Source organism: Ceratotherium simum, chromosome 5 (genome assembly GCF_057802395.1).
Source record: "Ceratotherium simum simum isolate JZ-2026a chromosome 5, ASM5780239v1, whole genome shotgun sequence".
In the NCBI taxonomy this organism is placed as follows: domain Eukaryota; kingdom Metazoa; phylum Chordata; class Mammalia; order Perissodactyla; family Rhinocerotidae; genus Ceratotherium; species Ceratotherium simum.
This window is the reverse complement of record NC_141904.1, coordinates 87,333,457-87,345,161: the sequence shown is the minus strand read 5'-3', so window position 1 is coordinate 87,345,161 and position 11,705 is coordinate 87,333,457. Positions and strand designations below refer to the sequence as shown.

The following is an 11,705-nucleotide window of genomic DNA, read 5'->3' as shown; positions in this document are numbered from 1 at the left end:
CTAGAAGGATGTGCAGCTATGACATACAACTATCTACTGGGGCTTTGGGGGGAAAAAATAAATAAAATCTTTAAAAAAATAAATAAATAAATACCCAAAAGTGGAATTGCTGGATCATATGGTAGTTTTATTTTTAATGCCACAGATTTGACCACGCTGTACACCCTCTGGATGGATGCTCCCTCTCATTCCAAGTCCCCACTCTCACGTGGATCTTTTTACATTCTCCAAGTCTCCTGAATATTACTTTAATCTCTAGCTCTCAGGAACTTTAATTGACCCGAATTAATGCAGAACTGCAGTTGGGGGTGGGGTAGGGGGCGATAAAGACTCCTCCGCCGCCTCATTCACGGCTCACCTCGGTCCAGAGCTAAAGAACCGCAGGCTTCAGTCATCGCATCCGTACAATGCGGCGGAGAGCAAGAGGCTGGTTTTAACGTGTTGCCTGTAAGTACCTAGGACGTCAACAAGCCCGCAAATTAACCAGCGACCCCCCCCCCCCCCACCGCGCGCGCGCTTCTTACAGCGCCTGCGTAGAAGCCGCCGGCCGCCCTGCGCCGTTTGCATCCGTCCCCGCCCCTTTCTCGCCCTCGAAGACTCGGCGCTCGACGGGCGTCTGTCAGCCTCCTTTCCGGTTTCGGCGCCGCCGCAGGCGCGCCTGCCGAGCGCCGAGCAGCCATGGAGATGGCGGCGGCGGCTGTGTGAAGGACCGTGGAGGCCTAGAGCCCGGGCCGGAGGGCTGGACAGGCCTGCGTGCCCGCGGAAGCCCGACCGGGTACAGAGGGCTGGGCTGGGCCTGAGGGGCAGGAGCGCCGAACGGAGACGGGCGGGCCGCGCGGGGGTGGGTTGTGTGAGGTTGTGGTGGGTGTGACGTGCGTGGTGGGAGATGTGGCTTTCGGGCTGTGCGTTTCGCCTGTGTGTGCTTGCGATGATTGGGCTCTATTTGGTTGTGTGGTTATGCGGGGCGTGTACAGTTGTGTTGGGTTATGAGGCTGAGGAAGGAGGCGGTTGTCTCCCGAGTGTTGTGTTTGGGTCTCTGGCTGTGTGAGGTTGAGGCATTTGGGTTCTGAGTTTGTGTGGAGTTGTTTGTAGTGTTTTGCGTGTCACCTGTGCAGTGTGTGGAGTTGTCATGTCTGCTCTGTGGGTCTTTCATGTTGTGTGGTTATGCGACGTGTGCACAATCGTGTTGAGTTCTGTGGAGGGTGGTTGTGTGCGGTGGTGAGGCGGGGATGAGTGGGCTGTGGGATACGCAGTCTTTGCGGCATGTGGCCGGGGAGCGCTCGTGCTGGACGTATACTTGCAGGATATGTAGATTTTATTTATTTATTTACGTTGTTTAGGGTGTGAGGGGCTTGCATATGCTATGGTTGTGGGGTCTGGCTGGTTGGTTTGTGGTAGATTTCTTTGGTTTGTGGTGTGTATTTGGTTATATGATTTTAGAGTTCGTGCATTCTTTCATTCATGGAGCTTTATTTTGTTTCTTCGTGGTCTGTGCCAGGCGCTGTGCTAGACTCTGGAGAGGTGGTGCTGGCGAAAACAGACATAGTCTCTGCCCTCACAGAGCTTACAGTCTGATGTATTTAGTCACTTCGTGTACTTGTGGTTATAAATTGAGATAAGTGTTGTGAAGGAGAAGAGCAAGGTGTGTCCCACGGGAGAATGCCTCTCCTAAGAGGCATTTCCTTGAGGCAGTGAGGTTCGGTTGAGACGCGAAGGGTGTGTGTGTGTTTGATTTGTGGTTGTTAGGGGCCAGTGCATGGGAAGGAAGGGGGCTGTCAGAGTCAGGGCATCAGATGAACCCCTGGCTGGGGAGGGAACTGGAGCTGCTGTTTCAGTGATCTGGAAGAGGGGCTGAGATCTGCATGTATATAGCCCTTGGGTTTCTTAGCTAGAAGAAAAGAACAGGGACCTGGTGTTTCATTTGTGCATTTTCTGGGTCACTGCCATCCCTCAGCTTTGAGGACCAGGCGGTCCCTCCTCAGTGGCCCTCCAGGCGGGTCCATTCGAAGCTGAGGTCATACATTTCCTCTTCACTCTCTACTGTGGTTTGTGGCCTCGGTTCTTGGGGAGAAATTTCTCTGCTTTTGTGGAATGGTTTTCTGTGGATTCTCCTTATGTCTGGGAGTCTTTCTGAGATGACATTGGAAGTGACTTTGCCATGGCCTATTAAAACTGACAGTGTAACTCATTAAGCCTTGAATTGTTTAAGCACCAAATCCTCTTATTTTTGAAGCAGTGAGAACATTAGGCTTGCTACTCAACTGTCGCTTATTTAAACTGTCACTTATACAATCTAGTAAGTTCATTGGAGAGAAAGTGCTCTACAAACAAGACACAAAATACTGACCCCATGCCTTTTTTTTTTTTTGACTGAGGAAGATTCACCTTGAGTTAACATGTCTCACCAATCTTCCTCTTTTTGCTTGAGGAAGATTCACTCTGAGCTAACATCTGTTGCCAGTCTTCCTCTATTTTGTATGTGGGTTGCCACCACAGCATGGCCACCAACGAGTGGTGTAGGTCCGTGCCCGGGAACTGAACCCAGGCCGCCGAAGTGGAGCGCACCGAACTTAACCACTAGGCCGTGGGGCCAGCCCCCGATTTTTCTTGTTCTTCTTCTTTTTTTTTTTTGTGAGGAAGATTGGCCCTGAACTAACATCTGTTGCCAGTCTTCCTCTTTTTGCTTGAGGAAGATTGGCTCTGAGCTAACCAGCGTCTGTGCCAGTCTTCCTCTATTTTGTCTGTGGGTCTCTGCCCCAGCATGGTGATGAGTGGTGTAGGTCTGTGCCAGGGATCCGAACTTGTGAACCCAGGGCCGCCAAAGCAGAGCGTGCTGAACTTAACCACTATGCCACTGGGCTGACCCCCTGATTTTTCTTTTTGACCACTAGGTTTCTAATGCTCCTCCTTAGACTGAGGTTGGGATTTTTGTTTTTTTGGTTTTGTTTGTTTTTTAGGGCAGACTCTATCTCTTTTTCGTTGGTGCATTTTTGACACATCTGCGAGAGCTCAATATATGTGGTTGAATAAATGATCAAGGTAAAGAGGGTCAAATAAAAACTTCTGCTTGTTGATAAGTACTTCAGACATTTCCCCAGTGGCTAAAGTGGCATACAAATTATGAAGTTGGACCATTTGGAATGAATGTTAGAGAATTGCCTTGGTGTTGTGTTTGCTGTTGAAGTTGAATTTTCTTTTCTTGTCTTCAAGAATCTGTGCTTCCCACTTCATTGAGTTGCCATTGTCCAGTGATGTTCTCATATCTTAGAAGGTTTTGTGTTTTGGTCTAAGGATTTGAGAAATCAGTTTGTGTTCTTAACTTGCACTGAACAATTAAGTACCCTTGTTGAAATGTGAAAAGAACAAAGGAAATTCTCAACTGCTGCTAATTTGCCTGAATTGGCTTTTTCTTCCCTTCTTCTTTCCTTTCTCAGGACTTCTACTCCAGAGAGGAAACCTCATCCAGGGCCATGATGCCACTTCCCCATTATCTGTGTGCTGCTTGGTTAAGCTAATGCTGCAGGAGCCCTGGTCCCTTGTGGAGGAATCAAGCTGACTCTTGGCATGAGGCCCCTGCCTTACAGGGGTTGAGAGGGACACTGCCATGGCTTCTCTGGATGACCCAGGGGAAGTGAGGGAGGGCTTCCTCTGCCCTTTGTGCCTAAAGGACCTGCAGTCTTTCTATCAGCTTCAGTCACATTATGAGGAAGAGCACTCCGGGGAAGACCGTGATGTCAAAGGGCAAATTAAAAGTAAGAGGCGAGGATATTTTGCTTATCCCATTCTGTCAATGGGAGCTTTAACTCATGGGATAGTTTTCATCAGTTTCCGTGTTGCCACAGAACATGATAACACTAATAAGTAATAATAGTAGCGAACATATCTAATGCTTACCATGTGTCAGGCATTGTTAACAGTCTTGCCATGTATTAACTTCATTTCATCCCCACAATAACTGTGACTGTGAGCCCCATTTTACTGATACGGGTACCAGACACAGAGAGATTAGATAAGTTGCCTGAAGTCACACAGTGAGGCAGAGCCTGGCTTTGAACCTTGTAAATGTAATTACTGTGCTCTGCTGTCTCTTGCTAAACTGTTTGAATTATCAACTGCCAGCCTAAGAGGGTTTTGGAGTGGAATTCCTTTCCTTTGCTCTGAAAGTGGAGGCACATTGTGCACCCACTTACCTGTCACAAATTCAGGCCTTCCTGCCATCCTTCCTTCTTTAACTATATACCGTGTCGTCTGCCGCCCAGGAAAAGGAAGGTCATAGGTGAAAAGCAAAGAGAAACAACCCAAAAAGTTAAAACTTGGTTTTTGACCTTCCAAGGGCTCAGGTCTGGAGGATTGCAGAAAGAACTTTTCGGAGTAATTTGACTATACATACTGTTCATTTCCTGGACTTCAGATTCTAACTCCTAAGTACGATGCCGCTGCTCTGAAACTCACTTTCCTGGTGATTCAGCTAACTGGCTTCTCATAGCATTTCTTTTATTTATTTATTTATTTTTTAATTTTTTTTGTGAGGAAGATCAGCCCTGAGCTAACATCCATGCTAATCCTCCTCTTTTTGCTGAGGAAGACCGGCTCTGAGCTAACATCTATTGCCAATCCTCCTCCTTTTTTTTTCCCCCCCCGAAGCCCCAGTAGATGTTGTATGTCATAGTTGCACATCCTTCTAGTTGCTGTATGTGGGACGCGGCCTCAGCATGGCCGGAGAAGCAGTGTGTCGGTGTGCGCCCGGGATCTGAACCCGGGCTGCCAGTAGCAGAGCGCGCGCACTTAACTGCTAAGCCACGGGGCCAGCCCCTTGTAGCATTTCTGAAGGCAGTGAGATTAAAAAGGTCTGGATGCTGTATTCACAGTTCTCTGTTGGCTGGGAGAGAAAGGAATGATCATGTATTCCTAAGTGGACTTTGGCCTCCACACATGCAAATCACATGCATCTTGTAACCAGATAGTTTCACTCCATGTCTCACTTTTCAGTTCAGATAAAGAGTTGTTGAAATGATTAACATTTATAACTTCTGTCCAAAAACATGACAAAGTCAAACATTTTCAAAATCCTGAGGGCTGTGATAGATAAGGTGGCTTCTGGCTGTAGAGGCTAGAGCAGAGCCATAACTATTAGGAGGCAAAAAAGAAAATTTGTGCTTTATAGTTTTCCAGGTTCTCTCACATACATTATTATTTCATCTGACTCTCAGCGATCCCGCAGGAAGGTGCTTGGTCTCATTTTACAGAGAAAAAGTGAGGTTCAGAGATGTTGAGTGACTTATCCAAAGTCACACAGGAATTGGCAGAACTAGGCCTTGACCGCAGGTCTTCTATCACCTCTAAGTCTAGTGCTGCTCTTTCTACATGGCATCACTGATGATATGAGGCCCTGTATTCCAGTCATAGTGTGCAGTGCAGCTGGAAAACAAGAAAACTGATTATCTAAGTTTCCTTGGACAACTGAAGGATCTCCATGATTTTCAGGGAGTGTCTAGTCTCAGTGTCAGCTGAACTGAGTCATATGCCATGATATCACTAAAACTTTGATGCCAGTGGGTAGAGAGTTAGAGAATGTCCTCAGATTCCTGTGATGACCTTTTTATTAGAGGAAAAATATTTAAGATTATGGAACAATAGATATGGGAATCTATTTCAAGAATACGAGAGTGGAAATTTTGTTCCTGTGAAAGAAACTTGAAAGGATTCTTTGGTTTTTTTCCCCTATCTCTACCTTAGAAGAACTAAGAGATTGAGTTAAGCATTCCTTTAGTACTACTAACGATCATTTCTTTAGTTGGAAAGGAATTCTTTTTTTTTTTTAAGATTTTATTTGTTTTTATTTTTTTCCCCCCAAAGCCCCAGTAGATAGTTGTATGTCGTAGCTGCACATCCTTCTAGTTGCTGTATGTGGGACGCGGCCTCAGGATGAACGGAGAAGTGGTGCCTCGATGCGCACCCGGGATCCGAACCCGGGCCACCAGCATTGCAGCACGCACACTTAACCACCAAGCCACAGGGCCGGCCCTGGAAAGGAATTCTTGCTTGTGTTGTAGTTTTCTGTGTTTCTGAAGCAGGAGAGTAAAGTTTTAAAGATTGACATCAAAGATTTTTGAAAAGTCCTTTAAAAAACAGATCACCTCTTCATTTGGTCTTTTGATTCTTAGAAATTTTACATATAGTGTTATAAGCCAATGTTACCTCAATAAAAAAATAATAAATAAAATGCAGAGAGGAAGCAATAAAAAAAAGAAATCTCGTGACATTGCTGGTTTAGGCAAGTGAAATGTTAAAGCCAAAAGAGCAAACCTTGGTATCAGATTTTAGACGTAGTTTAAAAAAGAAAATGTAAACTTGTCATTACCAAAAAGCGGTCGATGAATTTGGGCCCCAGCCCTCGTTCAGCTTTGGTTTTGCACATGTACAGTAAGTATGAGAAAAGGCCGTTGAAAACTAACTGTAGCTTCTGCTTTGTGTTTTTAAAAACATATGGGATTGTTCTTAACTGGCCCCTTCTTGAAGGGCTACACCCACCCTGGGAAGGTTGCCAGGTAGTTTTTTTATGCCTCCTAAAATGGTTAAATGGCATGGACTGCCTGTTTAACTTGACACGGTTTAGTCTTTTTGTTTGCAAAAATGAATTGGTGTTTGCTAACTTCAGTTATCTGTCTGCTAGACCCTTTGTTTGCATCAGGCAGTTTCCTATCCTTTGTTGTTAAGAAAGACTACTTCAATGCATTTTAGAGGGTGTCCTTTAGTTCTGGTGGACTTATTTTTCCAGTTGGAGAAAGCCATTCCAGAGTGACTGATAATCAAGGAATTTACTTATTAGCTTGACTGACTAACAAAGATGTGTCTATAACCTTATGAATTTCACCCCCTCCCTGCCAGCCCCTCCATATCTGCATTTACCTAGAGTTTTGAGAAGCTATGGGAATGTTTTTAATGTTATCCAAGTGACAGAGCACTTCAAAATCATGGGAACTCCATATGAAGTATTGATCTATTAAATGTAAAAGAAATTATATTATTTTGTATTAAATCTGATATTTTCTACTAGATTCTAGTGGCAGAAAGGGATAGCAGTCACCCAAGATCTAAGGACATTAATGAGAGCAACTTAGAATTGAGAATTCTTTTTTTTCCCACCAGTTGACTGTTGTTCCATTTTAATAGCAGGTCCTCTCACCTCAACGCAGGTGGCGGAACCCCTGTTTTGCAGAGGCATAGTTTTCGAATCAGTGCTGGCTGGGGAGAGCTGGGGCTCTCGTTTCAGACGGGTGAGGTTTCCACTTCCAGCCCTGCTGCATATAAGCTATGTGATCTTGGGTGAAGCAAGTTTCTCTCCCTCTTTGATGTCATGTCCTCTTTTGTAAGTAGGGATGCCACCTGCTCATAATGTTGTGAGCGTTAACTGGCATAATATTTTTGAAAGCACTTTGATTTGTGTCTGGTACATACAAGGAATCAATTCAGAAAACATTCATTTTCTCTGCTTACCAAATCTAGTTCCCTTTGTGTTATGTTTTATGTGTTATATCTGTTTCTTGAAGCTTTTTGTCAATGTTCTCACACTTGCCTTCAGTAAGTGAGTGGGGGAAGAACTCAATGTACAGTTAAGCCTTATGGGGAACGCCAGCCCAGGGATGTCGGTTTGGCTGAATCCATCCTGGAGGTAAATGAGAAGTGTTTACTCATGAGTCCCTAGGGTAAATAAATTAGTACTGTAGAATTTGATTTAAAAAAAAAAACCTTTATTTTAATTGAGATATAGTTTACACATAAGTTTTCAATTGTACAATTCAGTGAGTTTTGAAAAATGTATATACCCGTGTAAACACCTCCCCGGGTAAGATACAGGAAAAAACATTTCCATCACTCTGGTCCCCTCATTGAATTTGATTTTAATACTTTTATTTGGGCACTTAAATTTGGCAACGAGCAGTAATTTAGCCATATATTGGCCACATAAACCAGCTTACTGCTAATACTGACTAGTGAAAGGATTGCTCTGTAGTATTTATAATACAGTGATTGTGTGTTTATTATTGCATTTTATTTGGGATCCAAAAATTTCTTGACCATTTTTAAACAAAGCATAATTATTTCATCAACTCTGTGTTTTAAGATTTCCCTCAAGTCTTCATGGTGTGTTCTTCATAGATTCATTTATGGTGTTTGTTCCATTTTTCAAGGTCTTGTCCAGAAGGCTAAGAAAGCAAAGAACAGGCTGTTGAAACGAGAAGGAGATGACCGAGCAGAATCAGGGACCCAAGGATATGAGTCTTTCAGCTATGGAGGGGTTGATCCTTACATGTGGGAACCCCAGGAGCTTGGTAAGAAATTCTGTTCATTCATTCAGCAAATGTTTATTGAGCATCTCTATGTTCTAGGTAATGTTTTAAAAGTTGGCTGAGGAGGCATCAGTAAATAAGAATGCTCTAAGCTTCTCATGGACCTTATGCCCTAGTAGGGGAGACAATGGACTGAGCATCTGCTTTGTGCTGTGCACTGCATTAAATGCTTTACCTGTGTGCTCTCATTTAATCCTCATGGCACTCCATGGGGACCTGCTCATGGTCAGACAGCTGGGAAACTGCAGAACTAGAGTAGGAATCCAGGTCTCTGACATCTGCCCAGGCATGGACTTCATTTACTGGGCTGTCTCCTCTCATGTAGGGCATTACCTGCCTACGGAGAGGCACTGATTTGTGCAACTTAATTTTCTGAAACACATAATTATGGTATCATTTACTTACTTTCAAAATAATCGTCTTTTTAGGATGTTGAATATGTTCTAAAATTTATTTTGGTCATGGTTGCACAACTCTGTGACTATACTAAAAACTATTGAATCTGTACACTTTAAATGGTGGACTCTATGTATGTGAGTAATATCTCAATAAAGCCATCACCAAAAAGTCATGCCACACAGAGTTGAACTAGCTAATCTTACGTGTCCTTTAACTGTTGAATGATAACCATCATTAATGTAATATAGTATTTTCTGTCCATGTAATGAGTAAATAATGATTCCTTTGTAGTGTTTTATTACACTTCATATTACACTTTCATATTCATTATCTTGTTCACTTTTCACAAAAGCCTTGCGAGGTAGAATGGGTAGTGATGCTCATTCCCATTTATAGAGGAGGAAGCAGGTTCTGAGAAGAGAAGCAATATGTACTCAGAGTCATCTATGATATTCTTACAGTGCCACTATGGAATGGATCTTTTTGGATGAGGAAAGTCCTAGAACTGCACTGTCCAGTATGATAGCCACAAACTATATGTGGCTATTTAAATTTAAATCAATTAAAAGTCACTTCCTCAACCATGCACTACCCACATTTCAAGTGCTCATCTGCACATGTGGCTAGTGGCTACCATATTGGAGAGGGGAAAGATTTTCATCATAGGAGGAGAAAATGGCTTTAAAAATACTACTGTATGCATATAATTATGAGTTACATATTCAAGCCAATTAGAAACATAAGGAGAAATTTCAGGCGTGTGAATTCTTATTAGCTTTTTGATAGCTTATTTCATGATTGCCAGTGTTAAATTATCAGGGTGATTTTCTGATTTACTTGCCTGTCTCAACAACTGAAGGAAGTCACAAATTGCAGAAGGTCAAGTGAACGGAAAATTTTAGAATTTAATATTTATGGTCACCCCTAAGAATTCAAAACTAAAATTTAATTAGATTGTTAGAGTATGGTTAGGGAAGAAAAGAGGCATGGATGGTTAAGAGTGTAGCATGTGAGAAACTCAGATATGGTACAGTGTATAAATGAACAGGCCATCTTTGGGAGGAAGTGAACTGAGTGCTGGGAGCTGGAGAGGGGAGGGTTGGTTTTCTGAAAGAGGTGAGGTTGAGCAGGGGATATTTCAGATACCCTGAGATAACAGGCCATTTGTTTCCATTTGTGTGAGAGGTTTGTCCTGGGTCTTGGTTGCTGGACTGAGGAAGGTGTCAGTTTAACTAGCTCCCCCAAGGGCATCGATTAGCGTTTACATATTTTGGTTATTTTGAGAAGGATTGTTTTTATTCTGATGAATAACCGTATTGTACTGACTTTGGAAAGTATAGAAAAATATGAAAGATTAAAAAAATTGCCCATAATGTTACTGCCCTTTATATTTAACAAAAATTCATGTGCCAGGCACTTTATAAATTTTAACTTATTTAATCCTCATAACAACCCTGTGGAGTAGGTACCATTGTTATCCGCATTTTGTAGATGAGTACTCCCAAGTTACAGAGGTTAAGGAACTTTCCCAAGGTCACACAGTGTGTGGCAGAATTGAAACTTGAGCACAGGTCGGCTCCAGAGTCTAAGCTCTTATCCACTGTACTCTGAGGTCTCTCATATTGCACTTTGTGGCCTCCAAAGTCACTGTAGTTAACATTTTAGCAAAATTCCTTCCATTTGCTTTCCTATTTTTTGAATTCTTAGTAAGGCTCTAAAATTCTAGATTTTTTACTTGGTTTTGAAATTCATTGAGGATAGGGGCCGGCCCGGTGGCGCAAGCGGTTAAGTGCGCGCGCTCCGCTGCGGCGGCCCGGGGTTCGCTGGTTCGGATCCCGGGCGCGCACCGACGCACTGCTTGGCAAGCCATGCTGTGGCGGTGTCCCATATAAAGTGGAGGAAGATGGGCACAGATGTTAGCCCAGGGCCATCTTCCTCAGCAAAAAAAAAAAAGAGGAGGATTGGCGGATGTTAGCACAGGGCTGATCTCCTCACACAAAAAAAAAAAACAAAAAAAAAAAAGAAATTCATTGAGGATAAGCAGTAAGAAAGAGAGGCTCCCTCAGAGAACTGACAAGTCATTTATCTCCCCACCTTGTCTCCTTCTAGGTGCTGTGAGAAGCCATCTTTCTGACTTCAAAAAACACCGAGCTGCCAGAATTGACCACTATGTTGTTGAAGTCAATAAATTAATAATCAGGTTAGAGAAGGTAAATTTTGTTGTTTTAAAACACTTTTCTGCAAGTATAAATTTTTGGGGAGGAAAAAATTAGATTTCTGCAGCTTGTGTTATATATGTCATATATATCTGATGCTGGCAGAGAAACACCCCACCTGGAAAGATGCAGAGGACATGGTGGACAGTTCTAACCTGGGCTGGTTTTACTGAAAGGAATGGCCCAGGTCAACAGACTTGCCACATATCCAGCTTCCCTTTCCTTCCTATGAAGCCCACTTGGCTGCTGGAAAGCCTTTCTGCCTTCAGATTCTTTCCTTTTTTGTGTGTCCCAGGCAATCACACAATGGGGCATAGTCTGTGATAGCATTTGATGGCAAACAGAAAAGCTAGGGACTAGGTCTGTGAGGAGTACTCAGCCGGGGCCAGCATGCAGTGTGGGAACATGTTTATTGGGCTTTCTTGTCCTGTGGTACGGGAGTGCGTCTTCAATACCATGATCACTCTGTTTTACTTTGACCCTAGAAATACTTGTGTACAAGCTGGATTGTGTGGTGGGCATGGTAGCAACCACAGGTACAGTTCTTGATGTGTATTTTATAGGGCAGAAATACATGGCCAGTTTCATGGTCCAGAGGATGGTGGGGAATCAGGAGTTCCCCAATGCTTTCCCTAGCCACCCTCACTGCATCCTTGCCTATCCCTTGTTATTGCTTAAATGGGTAACTACAATAAAGAGATTGAAAGTGGGTCATGGGAAGGGAGGTGCGTTCTAGATG

The 11,705-nt window shown here is 43.4% G+C and overlaps 1 protein-coding gene across 1 annotated transcript in view; it reads left to right on the top strand.

The window, feature by feature from the left end:
- Positions 1-650: 650 nt before the first annotated feature.
- The window catches only part of RBSN (rabenosyn, RAB effector), a 32,853-nt gene continuing 21,798 nt past the window's right edge, over positions 651-11,705 (top strand). The window contains exons 1-4 of the mRNA XM_004442427.3: positions 651-775; positions 3,435-3,752; positions 8,193-8,333; positions 10,860-10,960. Of these exons, the coding sequence (XP_004442484.1) occupies positions 3,605-3,752; positions 8,193-8,333; positions 10,860-10,960 (390 nt within the window). The 5' untranslated portion in view covers positions 651-775; positions 3,435-3,604. The remainder of the gene's footprint in view (positions 776-3,434; positions 3,753-8,192; positions 8,334-10,859; positions 10,961-11,705) is intronic.